Below are 17,063 nucleotides of genomic sequence, written 5' to 3' on the forward strand. Positions count from 1 at the left end.
ATCTAATAGTAGTCTACTCTAATCCTATGTATTATTTGATTCATTTAAAAACATTCTGTGAAGAGGTTCTCAGGCTTCACCTGACTGTCAGTGGAGTCTACAACACAAAAAAGGTTAAAGAACCCCTGATCCAGACCAGCCTTTTACAGAAGAGGAAACTGAGACCTATGGAGGGTCAGTGCCTTGCCCATGGACACAGAGTGAGTTACTAGCAGGGCCAAGGGCTAAATGCAAATCTTCTGGCTTCCAAGACAGGACTCCTTCTATTGTCACAGAAGCTGGCCCAGTTTGGTTTTGTGAAAAGGTCTGAAAGGGGACATCAGAGGAGGACATTTCCAGGGCATTTTTGGTTCAAATCTGAGGACTCTTTAGGAAAAGTATCATAAGTCCCCAGACTCAGAAGGTAGTTACAGAGGGAGACATTTTTTTGACGAGTTGAGGGTAAATTCTTAGGCCCTGATGCTAACTGAGTCAGTTTCAGACTTTAGACTACTCTTACCCTATGCCCTTTCTAATCTATTCCTTTTTTTCTTTTTCTATTTCTTTTTAGTTTTCATCTAACAAATATCTCTTCCCCACCATCTCGTTTGTTTTTTTTTGTTTTTGTTTTTGTTTTTTTTATATTTTTAAACCCTTAACTTCTGTGTATTAGTTCCTTGGTGGAAGAGTGGTAAGGGTAGGCAATGGGGGTCAAGTGACTTGCCCAGGGTCACACAGCTGGGAAGTGTCTGAGGTCAGATTTGAACCTAGGACCTCCCGTCTCTAGGTCTGGCTCTCAATCCACTGAGCTACCCAGCTGCCCCCCCACCATCTCGTTTATAAGAAAAAAGAAACAAAAAACAATATAACAAACATTCACACATTTTGTTATTGTTTAGTTGTTTTGGTTGTGGCTGACTCTTTCTGCCACAAGGCAATCAAGGTTCAGTGAACTTGCCCAGGGTCACACAGCTAGGAAGTAGCTAAAGCTGGATTTGGACATAGGTCTTCACAATTCCAGGCCCAGGGCTCTCTATATGCTGTGTCACCTAGCTGCCCGAAAGCTTCCCAATAGCTCATTTTCCACATTGGTGATGTCCTAAAATGCAGGTCTCATCCTTCATCTTGAATCTTGTTATTTTTCTGTCAGGAGGTAGATGGCATGCTTCATTATTAGTCCTTTGGAATCATGCCTAGTTACTGCATTGATCAGTGTTCTTAAAAAAGTTCTTTGTCTTTATAATGTTGTTATTATATAATTATTCTCCTGGTTTTGCTCGCTTGACTCTGCATCAGTTTATAAGTCTTCATGGGTTTCTCCAAAGACATCCCTTTTGTCATTTCTTATGGCACAGTATATTCTATCACATTTATATACCATAATTTGTTTGGCCATTCCTCAATTGATGGCCACCTCCTTGGTGTCCAGTTCTTTGCCACTACAAAAAGAACTGCTATAAATATTTTTATACATATGGATTATTTTCCTCTATTTTTTAGAGATATAAACCTGGGTTTTAGTGACTTTGGGGACATAGTTCTAAATTGTTTTCCAAAATGGCTGAGCCAATTCACAGCTCCACCAACAGCCAAGAAGTCTATTCCACAGCCAACCTGACTTCGATCATCTGTCCCTGATACAAATCCCATTGCTTTTGTTTGTGTCTCTTCCCTCCAAAGTTGAAATTCCACCCAAACTTATAATCCAAATGCCACCTTTCTTCAAGAATGGTTTTTTTATTTCTTTCCCATTCAATAATGATTTGCTCCTGGGCAGCTGGGTAGCTCAGTGGATTGAGAGTCAGGCCTAGAGACAGGAGGTCCTAAGTTCAAGTCTGGCCTCAGCCACTTCCCAGCTGTGTGACCCTGGGCAAGTCACTTTGACCCCCATTGCCCACCCTTACCACTCTTCCACCTATGAGACAATACATAGAAGTTAGGGGTTTAAAAGAAAAAGAAAAGAAAAAAAATAATGATTTGCTCCTAGCTTTTCTTTTTAACATGGCACTTTGCCCAGACTTGTCATAGGTACCTACTAGTCATTGCTTTTTATTCTGAGTATTTGAGAATAGACTTATCAAGATTATGTATACTCAATTAGAGGAAGAGCCATGCCTTATTCATCTTTGTAGTCCCCGACATCTAGCCCAGTAGAAGCTTAATGTTTACTGAATATGCATTGTTGTTGAGGCCTAAACCTAATAACATTTGGCCAGTACTTAAATTCTAAAAGTTATATGCATCACTTGTCAGAGATGTTGCAATTCTCATTTGGCTTCCAGTTGGACAAGATGAACTCTGAGATTCTATGATTCTGGGTAATCCAGACCCCATCAAACCCACATGAAGGAAGTCATCCTGGGCACTGACGACAGGATTGAACATCTGCTCATGACCACAGCTTTGTTCTAAAGTTTCGTAAGGAGTACACATATTTTTGGAAAGCTACTGTCATTTGAGAAAAGACACATACATATCACAATCTAATTTGTGATTTTCTCACCAGACTAGTTTTAACAAGAAACTCTAGCAATCCAGATGAAGAAGTTCTTCTATCCAGCTTGGGAAGGGTCATTATAGATCTCATGCAAAAGGTGATGTTTGAATTGGACTTGGGATAACAGAAAGGATTTTGGAAAAATAAAGGTAGAGTGGAGTAAGAGAATATATTCCAGACCTGGGGAACAGTGAATTAATAGCAGAGATATGACCAGAAACAAGGTTTCCTGGTTTGTAGGCCAATTCTTTCTTTACTAGAGCAGGCTCTTTCTCAGATTTTCCTAGGTCTTTTCCAGCATCTTACTGGAATTAAGCTTCTTTCTTCAGTCAAGCACAAACCAATTAGATTACCGTATTAGCTTTAGAGTATGGAAGAGCCTTGGTATGCTTATGATACTTTCCCTCTTCCTCTCCTCCTTTTCCTTCTCCCAACCTCTATAAGAAATAGGGAGGGATCTGTGTTGGCTTCTCTCTTGAGATCTCTTCCAGTTGAGTTTTGATAGCTGATCTCTGGCCAGAGGAATATAAACTGTATAGATATCAGACATAGCTTCAGTAGAATCCCAGCTTTGCTCTGCTGAACTAAGGCTAATTCTCTTTCCTAGGCCATTTCCCACCACTCACACTCTTTTGGCCTTGGAACAGACTAAAAGGGATCACAGGTTGGAAAGCTAGTCTCAAGTTTGTCATTGTCCCCAGACAGTTAGGTCATGGGGACTGGGGACTTGTTTCTGCCCTCTGGAGGTATTCCAAGACAAAGGAACAAGCCTTTTGAGTTCCTCAGCTTTTGCCAAACAGAGCAAAAGAACAGTTCTTGGTTGTTCCAAATCCTATCTGAGTCACATTTTTATGAATAAGCTAGAAATCCACTGAGAATTGGTTGTTAAAGGGAAAGGACTTTTCTAATCTGAAGCAGTTCAAGTGAATCTGATTCATCTGTACCAGTAAACTCAATTCATTTATTCATGTTAACTTAAAGGTCAAAAGCTGAGTTTCAGCAACAGATTTTTGAGATGGATCTAGTATTCCACCTTTCACCTTTCCTGACTTTCTCAGCTTGTGGCAACAATTGAGTGGAGTCCCTGCTTCTAGTGATGCTCTGACTTCCCTTTTCTCTTCGTCTTACAGATTAAAGACCTAAGAGATCACAAATTGGATAACCGAATGGAATCTTTTTTCCTGGCCGAGACTGTCAAGTATCTCTACCTGCTGTTTGACCCGAACAATTTCATTCACAACAATGGCTCCACCTTTGATGCAGTAATCACACCCTATGGGGAATGTATTCTGGGAGCTGGCGGTTATGTCTTCAACACTGAAGCTCACCCCATTGACCCAGCGGCCTTGCATTGCTGTAGGAAACAGAAGGAAGAGCAGTGGGAAGTAGAAGATTTAATGAGGGAATTTTACTCCCTTAAACGTAGCCGAAAATCTACATTTAGGAGAACTGCTGCTGGTCCTGGCCATTGGGAAACCCCAACAGCGGGGAAAGATGCCTCAGCTTTGGAAAACCAAAAAATGATGAACATTAAAAAGGACTCCAAGCGTGGTGTCCCTCTTCTCAGGTGTCCCAGCCAGCCCTTTACCTCCAAGTTAGCATTGCTTGGACAAGTTTTCTTAGACTCCCCATAACCACATGAAGATTTATTTTGAAGCTGAACTTTAATAAATGTGTTTGGTTTTGCCTCTGCTGATTTTTTACTCTAAAACCCAAGTCCTTTATGATCATCTGGTACAGGCTTGTCATTTCGTGGATGGGAAAGATGAGGTCCAGAAAGACAGGAAAGGAACTCCCTCAAGGTAAAGCTGTGACATAGGAGCTGAAACCTTAGAGACCTCCTGTGATGCTGAGACCCAGGGAAAGGGAAGTGCCCAGGGTCATAGAGCAAATTAAAGTAAAACTGGAATCAGAATCCATATTTCTTGATTCCCAGTTCCTCCAGGTTCTTATCACATGCTTCCACTCAGATTTCAGATCTGGGTGTTGGACTTTTGGTAGAAATGTATTGGCCGAGAATTAAAAAATAATCTCTAGCCATGAACTTAAACTATTTTGATACACGTCAAAAGTTTCTACTATTTCTTCTGGTTTTAGAACTTTCAAATCAAAGGTTAATCTTTCAGAAGGCCCAGGCTACCAGAGAAACTCAGTTATTTGGAATTTAGGGATTAGGGGACACTTAAAAGAAGCTTGTGAGAAAAAGTATGAAAGATTGTGGAAGGGCAATAGTTAGGGCTGAGAGCTGGCTATTCCCCCAACTTAGGAATCTGGAAGATTTCTTATCTTGTCTGTGTGTGGGAGACACACATGAGGGAAATAACTTAAGTAATTTGGAAGAGAAAAATTACTAAATATCAAGGTGGAGAGTGATGGGACTCTGGAGCATAGAGGGGGATATTGCATATAGGTAAATGTGCCCTTTGGGAATTGTTCCCCAAACCACATCTCGAGAACATTGTACAAGTGAGCAAGGTGTTCTTTCTGCATGGAATTCCAACCTCCTGAACCTCCACTTTAAAAATCCTGCCTAGAGGCAGTTAGATGGCTCAATGGATAGAGAGGCAAGCCTGGAGATGGGAGGCCCGGGTTCAAATCTAGCCTCAGACACTTCTAGCTGAGTGACACTGGGCAAATCACTCAATCCACATTGCTTACTCCTTATTGCTCTTCTGGCTTGGAACCAATGCATAGCATTGATTCTAAGACAGAAAGTAACGGTTCAAAAAAAAAGTCCTTTCCATCCTTTAAACCCATGTTACAGGTCAACATTAGGGAAACTTCCCACTAATAGCCCCTCACCCCCCCAATTATTAACCCTCTCCCAACCCATACGTGTCACTTTATACCTCTCTTATGAGTGTATGTTGTGTACTTTTTATTCTGGCTGCTTGTAAATGTTCCCTCACTTTCTACTAGACTAGATGTAAGCTCTCAAAGGTCAGAGACTGCCTCATTTATCCACTTGTGGCTTCAGCAGTCACCTAGCCTTATTAAAGCTTACTGTCTCCCAGGCTAGTCAGGCAAGAAGCTCACCCTGTGCTAAGCACTCATTGCTAAGCACTGAGCACCATGGGACATGTGAGGGACCTACTTGCTGTGACTCACTCTAAGATGATAAGATTAATTCCAAAAGGTAGACAAGATAAACTTATACATAACCCCTTGGGAGCTTTATAGTAATCCCAGTGAGGGAAGTGTGGTTCCAAACAATTCCCTAACTCCTCTGATTTTCCCCACCTCCATTTTTCCCCCTCCCCTTTTTCTTAAGTGCTGATGCCAGCTTCATTTTCCCAATGAACATCTCTGATCACATTATTGGTTGCTGAAAGTTTCCCATTACAGATGGCATTCAATCCAGCTCCAGCCTATCTTTCTGGAATCCTTTTGTTCTCCACACATACACCCCCACCAGCTTCACTTGGACCAAACCCCTTTCTAGAACACACCTTCTTCCCTCATTGTTTTTATTAATTCTCACCCCCACCCCCACTCCAATTCCACCTTTTGAAGTCCTTACCAGTCTTTCAAAAATCCAAGTTAAATTCTACCTCCATAAAGCTTTGGTTCTCCCTAGGGAGAAGTAAGGGCAGCTAGATGGTGCAGTGGGTAGGGCGCTGGGCCTGGAGTCAAGAAGATTCATCTTCGTGAATTCAAATACAGCCACAGACACTATTTTGTGTGACCCTGGGCAAGTCACTTAGTTTGCCTCAGTTCCTCATCCAGAAAATGAACTGGAGAAGGAAATGGCAACACCCTCCAGTATCTCTGCCAAGAAAATCCCTAATAGGGTTATGAAGTCTTGGACAAGACCAAAACAAGTCAACAAAGCTGGAAATAATCTCCCTTTCTCTGAACTCTCCTGTTTCAGACCTTTTAAGTACTTCAATTCTGTTTCACGGGCTAGTCTTTACACCTGCTTTGTCTGTCATATCTAGCTGTTGGCTATAAACTCCACGAGGACAGGGTAGAATGACATTCTCTTTCATAGTTCCTTAGCACCAGGTTCCATAAATAGTGGGTACCTGAGCAATGTTTTGTTTTAACGAATGGTCTACAGAATTTATGAGCCTCCCCCGGCCCCAAAAAATCAGTCTTCATCTCAGAGTGATTTTCCATTAAAATGGTATTTTCAAGACTACTCACCTTTACCAGATGTAGTTTCAAATTACACTTGACTGTTTCTGGAAATCAAATTCTTTCTTAATGAATGCCTGGCCCAAAGGAGGAGGAGATTCAAAAGAATGTCTTGAAAACCCCAAAAGAAGTTCCAAAAATGCTTTGAGGGATAGGAGCATCAATGCACTGTATATGGCCTCAAATGACTACTCTGAAGGGGAAAGCAGCCATCTTTTGGATAAGTGTTATATTGCGTTTATCATTCCACTGTATTCATACTTATAATGCTCTCTAAGTCTGAAAGCACTATAGAAATCAGGTTCAAGCCAAAAAACAGTATCTGGACATATAATTTCAGATGTGTGGAGGAATCCCAGTGTGAAAAATTCCTCTACTGTAATTTAGTCTTGAGGAGTCACCTGGGATACTGAGCAGTTAAATACCCACCAGTGGTAGCTTGTGTGTGTCATAGTCAGGGCTTGACCACAAGTCTCACTGGCTCTAAGTTTAGCCCTCTCTATACCATGCTTTGTTGCTTCTCTATTTGTGTAACAATAATAATGAAGTTTCATTTTCTTGTGTTATTATTAGTCACTTTCATCATGCCCAACTCTGCATGACCACCATTTGAGGTTTTCTTGACAGAGATTCTGGAGTGGTTTGCCATTTCCCTTCCAGTTCATTTTGCAGATGAGAAAACTGAGGCAAACCAGATTAAATGACGGTAAGTCTCTGAGGCCAGATTTGAACTCTTTTGGTCCAGACAACAACCTTTTGAATAAAGATAGTTTGTGTTATTCCCACTTTACAGGTGAGGAAACAAGAGATTTTTTCAGAAGAGATGTATTGGTAGGAGTCTGGAATAAAATAAAGCTACTTTACCAGTGTTGCACATCTAATAAGAGTCTGAAGTCATATTTGAACTCGGGTCCCCCTGACTCCAGGCCCAGCTCTCTATCCACTGTGCCACCTTGTTGCCCCTGAATGTAGTAGGTGCTCAATAAATGTTGAATGAATGTCTCCCCTGGCCCAGGGCTCCAACAAGCTGACCAGTCCCTTGGTTAAAGATAGAATTTCACATTTGGTTCTCAGACATGTGATGTGCCTAGGAAATAATGAGACAGTAGAAAGAGCTCTGGGATCTGGAAGAAACAAGGATTTGATTTCTAGGTCGCCTTCTTTCTAATTGTGTGACCTTGTGCAAGTCACTTAGAGACATTAGGATTCAGTGACTAATTGGAGATGAATGATTTAAAAAAAAAAGGAAAGAGGGGGCAGCTGGGTGGCTCAGTGGATTGAGAAGTAGGCCTAGAGAATGTAAGAGGGAGATTTTAGGTATTTTATAGGTATATATTTAAAGTGTGACCGCCAGGAATCAATAGTTCAGATTGATTCCATAATTAAAATAGACCCAAGTCAGGATGGGGTTTAAGGTAGTTTATTTACAGTTAGGAAGGTAAAAGGTATGGAAATAGAGAGAGGGAGAGAGAGGGTAAAAAGGTTAATCAAACTAAATTATACGCCGCAAGACCTTAGCAATCAGAGAGGTAAAAGCTTATTTAAGGCAGAGTCTGGAAAACGCCAAGGTAGGCCAAGGAAGTCAGCCTAACTTACCCACATGACAATTCAGAGTGGAAGCAGCCTGAGGTCTCAGCCCACATACTTCACCAAGTTCAAAGTGGGAACTCCCCCAACAGGAAGTAACCAACATACTTGAAGAGATAACATCTTTCGTCACTTCCTGTGGGCCCACCTCTAATTCAAGTGGACAAATGGCAGCCTCTACACTGATTTGGACTGCCCAAAGGGCAGTCCCTTGTTCTTGATTTGTTACTTATTGTCACGTGTGGGTAACTCATCTCCCCTCCCCACTAAAGGAGGTGGGGATGATATCATCTCCAGTAAGTAGAGTTTTGACTATGAATGGGCTAGAGCTAATTCCATTTACACAAGATGGGAGGTCCTGGGTTCAAACTTGACCTCAGACACTTCCCAGCTGTGTGACCCTGGACAAGTCACTTGACCCCCATTGCCTAGCCCTTGCCACTCTGCTGCCTTGGAGCCAATACACAGTATTGATTCCAAGATGGAAGGTAAGGGTTAAAAAAAAGGAGCAAGGAATATATGCTTCCATGTGACTCAGGGACCAGGTCTTGCTCTCAGGCATACTCATGACATAGGTTGGATCTTTGGTAAACTCTATGATGTGGCCTTATCTGTATAATTAAAGAGAGTTAGTAATTCACAAGCCAATGTAAATGAGAATTAGATTGGAGCAGAGAGATACCACAGTAGATAGAAAGCCTGGAGTCCTGGAGTCAGGAAGACGTGGGTTCAAGTTTGACTTCAAATACTACTTAGCTAGATAACCCTAAGCAAGTCCCTTAACCCCTGATTGCCCAGCCCTTGCTACTCTTCTGTCTTAGAACTGAGACTAAGACAGAAGGTAAGGGGAAAAAAATGAGAATTAGATAGTTTGTGAATATTTTCTCCATTTTCTCTATCAGGAAACTGAGGCTCAAAAGACTTGGCCGCAGGCCAGTCTGACTGAAGCCCAGTTCTGTTTCTTCTGTATCTCAGAAAAGATGGAGACTTTGTTTTCGTGGAGTTTATATGCCAGAAATGGATTCTTTTTCCAAAAGACTTTTTGCTGCAGCCTGCGTAGCTCTGTCATGGGAGCTTCGTTGATGCTATTTGTTTCGCCCTCTGGTGGCTGAAGGTTCCCAAAGCAGTCTTGGAGACAGGTAGAATGTAGCTGTTTGAATGTAACAGGCTTAATTAAGATCTCCGGAATTAGAGCAGGAAGGAATTTTAGACTTCATCTAGTCCATCTCCCACCCCACCCCCCTTTTTTTAAAACCCTTACTTTCCATCTTAGAATCAATACTGTGTATTATTCCAAGGCAGAAGATTGGTAAGGGTTAGGCAATGGGGGTTAAGTGACTTGCCCAGGGTCACACAGCTAGGAAGTATCTGAGGTTAGATTTGAACCCAGGACCTCTCATCTCTAGGCCTGGCTCTCAATCCACTAAATCAACCAGCTGCCTCCCCCCCCCCCACCCACCACCACCTTTAAGAGATGAAGAAATGGAGGCACAGAGAAATTATGTGACTTGCACAAGTTCACACAGTTAGAAAGTAGGAGACCTAGAAATCAAATCCTTGTTTCTTCCAGATCCCAGAGCTTTTTCTACTGTCTCATTATTTCCTAAGCACATCACATGTCTGAGAACCAAATGTGAAATTCTATCTTTAACCAAGGGACTGGTCAGCTTGTTGGAGCCCTGGGCCAGGGGAGACATTCATTCAACATTTATTGGTACCTACTTCGTTCAGGGGCAGCAAAGTGGCACAGTGGATAGAGAGCTGGGCCTAGAGCCAGGGAGACCTGAGTTCAAAATCTGACTTCAAACACTTAGTAGCAAGAGTGATCCTGGCAAAGTCACTTAAAACCCTGTTTGCCTCGGTTTCCTCATCTATAAAGTGAGCTGGAGAAACCAAGGCAAACCACTCTAGTATTTTTGCCAAGAAAACCCCAAATGGGGTCACAAAGAGTCAGACAGGACAGAAAACAACTGAACAACAACATATTCAGGGTTTTGTGTTAGACCCATTGAGATATAATTAGGAAGGAGGGAAAGATTGAAAGAAGAAGATATGACCCCTGTTCTTAGGGAGTTCAGAGTCTATTAAAGGAAGGGATGTATTCACAGAAATGACTCTCATACAAAATTATATTTGATAGGAGCTATAAGAGTTAAAGAAATTCTCAAGAGATAGAACTTCTTAGGGGGAAATGGGAGGCAATGAAGGAACACTAGTAACAGCTCACATTGCTATATCACTTTAAGGTGGACAAAGCACCATAAATCCATGGTCTTATTTGGTCCTCACAACAGTCCTGTGAGGTAGGAAGTTCCAGGTGCCCTGATCCATTTTACAGATGAAGTGAACTGAGGCTCAGTGAGGTTCAATGAGCCACTAGCCCCAAGTCACAGGTCTAGTAAATGGTAGAGGAAGTAGTATTTGAACTGGCCGTTGAGCAGTGATGGGAGGTTGGAGAGGGCATTGGGAGATGCCAGACACTTCAGGAGTGATGGAAGGGTACCTTAGGAAAAGAGAAGCATGAACATAATTGTGGATATGGCCAATATGGGAATTTGTTTTACTTGACAATGCTTATTTATCACCAGGGTTTTTTCTTCCTTCCTTTCTCTTCCCTTCATCCTTTTCTTTCTTCCTTCCTTTTTCTCTTCCTTCTCTTCTTTTCTTTTTCCTATCCTTTCCTTCCTTTCTCTCTCCCTTCCTTTCTCTTCCCTCTTTCCTTTCTTTGTCCTTCATTCCTTCTTTTCTTTCTTTCTTTCTTTCTTTCTTTCTTTCTTTCTTTCTTTCTTTCTTTCTTTCTTTCTTTCTTTCTTCCTTTCTTTCTTTCTTTCTTTCTTCCTCTCTCCCTCCTTCTCTCTCTCTCTCTCTCTCTCTCTCTCTCCTCCTTCCTTCCTTCCTTTCTTCTTCCTTTCAGGGGGAAGGGAGGAAAAATTATTTAAAAAATTAATATTGAAAAAGAAAGTTATGAAGGGAACAGATGGGAGGTTTTGAAAGTCAGTTGGTACCAAATTGAAGAGAAAGTATCATAGGAAAGAGGGCCTTCCATATAGTAGGTATTTAATAAATATATTGAATTAAATTAAATCCAGAAAACCTGGGTTCAAGTTCCAGGTCCAACTCTTATGAACTGTTTATTGATGAACAAGTCACTTGATCTATTTAAGCCTTAGTTTTCTCATATTTTAAATGGAGAATAATATACCAGGGCTGTTGTAAGGATCAGATGAGCCATTCCTTTGTAAACTGTTTTGTAAACCCAAGGCTAAGTGGCTCAGGGGATATTGGGCCTGGAATCAGGAAGACATGAATTCAAATCCTGCTTCAGATACTTCCTAGCTGTGTGACTCTTGGCAAGTCACTTAACTTTTGATTGCCTGTCAGAAAGGACCTACTGGATCCACTGGAGAAGGAAATGGCAAATCATTCCAGTATCTTTGCCAAGAAAACCCCATGTATAATCATGACTGTGAGGGTTACAAGAGTTGGACACAACAACAACAATAAACTCAAAGCACTATAGAAATGTCAGCTTTTACTTTCCAGGCCTTGTGTTCGAAGTAAGATTTGCAAATCCAGGCATCAGAATGAAAAAATGAAAATTATCTTCGCCATTGATTGTTGTTGTTGTTGAGACACTGAAACTAGGCCCCAGCTTGTGGGGTCATGAGGGCAAGCCTAGGTGCTAGCTAATTGCCTGGTACTTTTTTCATCTGCCTGCCCATATGACTCAGGGAGGGATGTGTAGGGGCAGATGCAAGGCTTATGCATTGAGTCACTAACTACTAGAAGGAAGCATATATTCCCAGGGAAGGGCCTGAGGTAGGTAGGATCTTAATCTGGAGAAGATCCAGGTCTGAGGTTGAAGTTCTTTGTTGCCGGGGTCAAAAGTGGAAATGGTGACGATGCCTATGTGCTGGCTGCTTAGAAATTGATAGCAATAAACAAAATAAACAAAGCAATAAACAGTAATAAAGTGTCTTTTATGTGATCAGTACTGAGCTAAGAGTAGGAGATACAAGGCAACATGCAAACATTATATACAATATTACAGAATACAATTCTATATGATCTATGCAAACATTTTATAGGCTATACAATACAAACGACATAATATGTATAATGTGTGTATCTATATATACATATATACATACATACATACATATATATTATGTTTCTAGGAGTTAGAGTACCAAGTACCTACCCATATGTACATTTTAAAAATTCAATTCAATTTTTTTTCCAGATTACATTTATATAATTTTCAGTAATCATTTTCTGACATTTTACAATGCATGTTCTTCCTCCTCCCCAAGAGGGCAGATAATGTGATGGAACTTGTACGTGTATTATCATATAATACATATAACCATCTTCAACATGTTGTGAAAGAAGGCATGTATCGCTTACACTAGATAAAAATTCATGGAGGAAATAAAGTGAAGAATGGCATGCTTCAATCTGTATTCAGACTCCATCAGTTCCTTCTAAGGCAGTGGATAATCACCTTTTTCATCATGAATCTCTTGGAGTTGTCCTGGATCCTGGCATTATTGATGACTGGTTAAGTCATTCTCAGTTGATCATCATATATTATTATTGTTACTGTGTACAATGTTCTGTTCACCCACTTTGCACCACTTCATGTAAATCTTCCCAGGTATACATATATACCGTGTGTGTGTGTGTGTGTGTGTGTGTGTGTGTGTGCGCAATGGATGAAAATTACAGAGAGAAAGATTTTGAAGAGGGAGAGAAATAATTTATTAAGTGCCTACCATGTGCCAGGCAGCGTGCTACGTGCTTTACAAATATTATCCTTTTTTTGGTATATTTTTTACATTTGTATATTAACAAATATACAAATACAAAAATCATATGATCCTCCCAATTCTGGGAGGTAGGTGTTATTACACTTGAGGAAACTGAGTCAGATAGAGGTTAAGTGACTCTCCCAGGGTCCCACAGCTATTAGATGTCTGAGGCTAGATGTGAACTTAGGTCTACTTATCTGTGCTGCTTCCTGCTGCCTCCTCCTAGCCAGCCTCTTCAGGTGAGGTCACCATACCCTAGCACTTTGTATCTTCTGTCTTCTGCTTGGCAAAGTGTGTCCCCTGAGGAATGGCTGCTTAGCAACCACTTTCATTTCTGCCAGCATAAGGCAACTTCCACTTTTCATCCTGTATTTCTTCTGCCCTTTGTAACTAAACATCTTGAAAACTTTGTTTACAATTGGGTGTCTCCAGTTTCTTTTCCCTCATTCTCTTCTTAACCCCTTACAGTCCAGGTCCTGACTTGATCATTCCACTGAAACTGCTCTCTTCAAAGTTATTAATGATATCTTAGTTGCCAAATCCAATAGCCTCTTATTGATCATCATTCTCCTGGATGTCTCTGTAGCCTTTGACACTGCTGATCCCTTTCTTCTTGATATTTTCTTCTTACTAGGTTCTTGGGACACCAGTATCTCCTGGTCCTTCTACCTATCTGACAGCTCCTTCTCTGTCTCTCTCACTGAAGCCTTTTCCAGGTATCCTTCAGGGTTTGGTTCATCTTCTCCCTTTATACTATTCCACTTGATGATCCCATCAGCTTCCTTGTATTTAATTACTGTCTCGATGAATGATGATGATTCTCAAATTTATCTATCCTGCCCCAAACAGTGCTGATCTCTAATCTCACATCTCCAACTGCTTTCTCTCTTACTGTAGAGGGCAATACCACCTTCCCAGCCTCTCAGGCTTGCAAGCTAAGTTATCCTGGATTCCTCACTATCTTTCACTTTCTTCCTACCCCACCCACTTGCCCAATCAGTTGCCAAAGCCTGTCAATTTCACCTTTGCAACATCTCTGGTATAAACCCCTCTTCTCTTTCTGACCCTACCATCACTCTAGTGCAGGCCCTCATCATCTAATAACTGGATTATTGCAATAGCAGTGGTTCTGCCAGCCTCAAGTTTCTCCTTACTCCAATCCTCCATTCAGCCACTAAAGCGATTTCCCTAAAGTGGCCCCTCAATAAACTCTAGTAAGTTCATGTTGCCTCTAGAATTTAAAAAAAAATTGTCATTAAAAGCCCTTGATAACCTAATTCTTTCCTTCCTTCCCAGTCTTCTTATAACTTACTCCCTACCATGTACTCTTCAGCCCATTGACACTGGCCTCCTAGCTGTTTCATGAACAAGACCCTCCATCTTTTGAAGTTCTTGGGCATTTTCTCTAGTTGTCCCTCTTCCTTTCCAAATGATCTCCCTGGCTTCAAGTCCCGAATAAAATCTCACTTCTATAGAAAGGCTTCCCCAACTCCTCTTAATTCTTTTTTTAAAAATTTAAATATTTTATTTTTTTTTAGAAAAATTTTCCATGGTTACATGATTCATGTTTTTACTTTTCCCTTCACCCCCTCCCCCCATATCCAATGCACATTTCCACTGGTTTTAACATGTGTCATCAATCTAGACTTATACATATAATTGATAGTTGCATTGGTGTGGTCCTTTCAAGTCTACATCATGTCTGCATCAACCCATGTGTTCAAGCAGTTGTTTTTCTTCTGTATTTCCACTTCAGGACTCCTCTTAATTCTGATGACTTCCTCTCTGTTAATTATTTCCTATTTATCTTGTATCTAGCCTACTTTGTATGTATTTGTTTGCATATAGTCTCCATTAGATTGTAAGTTCTTTGTAGGCAGACTGTCTTTTTCCCCTTTTTTTTGTATCCCAGTGCTTAGCATAATGCCTGACTCATAGTAGGCACTTAATGTTTACTGACTGACTGATTGATTGCCTTGCTCCAAGTCTACCTCGCTTTGCCACCTAGATGCTTGTTAGATAGAAAAAACTTTCTAATAATTAGAGGAGTTATTTAGAAGTGGAGTGCGCTGTGTCAGGGAGTCAGTGGACTCTCATCCCTGAAAATCTTCCAGCAGAGGATAGATGACTACTTGTTAGGAGATTTGTAGAGATGACTCCTGTTTACGTACAAGTTTAACTAGATGATCTTTGGTGTCTAGGGCTGTGACTAGAGTTTATAGCATCACAGGATTACAAATTATAAAGCCAATAGCTTTAAAGCCATAGCAGGAAATTAATCCAATCCCCTCATTTTACAAATGAGAAAATTGAGACCAAGAGAAGTTAAATGACTGTCTCAGACTTATCCAGGTAGTAAGTTTCAGAAATAGGAATTTGAATAGTCTTCTGACTCTAAAGCCAAATACTCTTTTTAAATATTTATTTATTTATTAAAAAAATTTGGGGGGGGCCATGTCTACATGATTCATTTTCTTTTCCCCCCCCTTCTTCCCTCCCCCTCTCCTAGAGCCAACAAGCAAGTCCACTGGGTTTCACAAATGTTATCACTTGATACCTATTTCCATACTATTAGTTTTGGCTATAGAGCAGTCTTTTAATGCCAAAACTCCAAATCATATAAACATATACATGTGATAAGTGATGTCATATGTTTTTCTTTTGTATTTCTACTCACATAGTTCATTCAGTGTGGATAGCATTCTTTCTCATAAATCCTTCAAGAATGTCCTGGATTATTGCATTGCTACTGGTAGTAAGGTCCATTACATTGGATGGTTCCACAATGTTTCACTTTCTGTGTACACTGTTCTCTTCATTTCACTCTGCATCAGTTCATTGTGGTTCCCCCAGTTCATATAGAAATCCTCCAGATCACCATTCCTTACAGCACAATAGTATTCCATCATTATCATATATCAAAGTTTGTTCAGCTATTCCCCAATTGAGGGATACTCCCTCATTTTCCAATTTTTTGCCAAGCCAAATATTCTTAAAATATATATCTTATTTGTAGGTTTGCATTCTTTCAGTCCTCTCACTCTCCACACTGAGATGGTAAGAAAAACAAAACCAGTTGTAAACATGTATAGTCAAGCAAAACAAATTTCAACATTGGCCATGGCCCTTCTCCCCTCCAAAAAAGTCTTAATCTACACTCTGAGCCTATCAGTTCCCTATCTAGAAGCAGGCTAGTATGTTTCATTATAAGTTCTCTGGAACTATAGTTGGTTATCATATTAATTAGTTCTTAATTCTTTCAAAGTTGTTTGTCTTTGCAATTTTGTTGTTATTGTATATAATTGCTTTCCTGGTTCTGGTTACTTCACTATATTCCAAGTCTTCTGAGGTTCCTCTGAAATCATCATATCTAGCAACATAATAGTATTCCATCACATTCATATAGCATAATGTTCATCCATTCTTCAATTGATAGGCACCTTCTCAGTTTCCAATTTTCTGTTACCATGAAAAGAGCTGCTATAAATAATATTGTATATATATATATCCTTTTCTTTTGATCTTTGATTTTGAGGCCTTTGGGTCTTTGACCTCTTAGGTATATAGATCTAAATCTGTGTTGCTGGGTGAGATTCAGAGACAGAGACAGAAAGACAGAGAGAGAGAGATAGGGAGAGAAAGAGAGAAAGAGGGAAAGAGAGAGGGAGAGAGAGAGAGGAAGGGAGGGAGGGAGGGAAGAAGGGAGGGAGGGAAAGAGAGAGGAAGAGAGAGAGAAAAAGAGAGAAGGAAGAAGGGAGGGAGGGAGAAAGAGAGGAAAAGGAAGGGAGAGAGAGGGGTGGAGGAGGGGAAAGGGAGAGACAGCGAGACAGCGAGACAGCGAGACAGAGACAGAGACAAAGATAGAGGAAAAGAGAGGGCGAGAGCGCTCCAGTGGCTCTCCGCCTTATAGCGGGACTACATTTCCCAGAATCCTCCGCGACGGCAACGCAGCTTGTGCTTCGGCCCTGGGCCAGCTGGGGTCGCTGCGGCGGCCCCTCCGCCGCTCCGTACAAATCGCCACTAGCCCCGGAGGCCGCTTCCTGTTTGTCCGA

The 17,063-nt window shown here is 41.0% G+C and overlaps 1 protein-coding gene across 1 annotated transcript in view; it reads left to right on the forward strand.

Annotated features, from left to right (window-relative positions):
• The window catches only part of EDEM2 (ER degradation enhancing alpha-mannosidase like protein 2), a 20,809-nt gene extending 16,645 nt beyond the window's left edge, over positions 1-4,164 (forward strand). The window contains 1 exon segment of the mRNA XM_044664368.1: positions 3,607-4,164. Within this exon segment, the coding sequence (XP_044520303.1) occupies positions 3,607-4,110 (504 nt within the window). The 3' untranslated portion in view covers positions 4,111-4,164.
• Positions 4,165-17,063: the final 12,899 nt, after the last annotated feature.

This window comes from Gracilinanus agilis, chromosome 2, assembly GCF_016433145.1.
Source record: "Gracilinanus agilis isolate LMUSP501 chromosome 2, AgileGrace, whole genome shotgun sequence".
Taxonomy (NCBI): Eukaryota; Metazoa; Chordata; class Mammalia; order Didelphimorphia; family Didelphidae; genus Gracilinanus; species Gracilinanus agilis.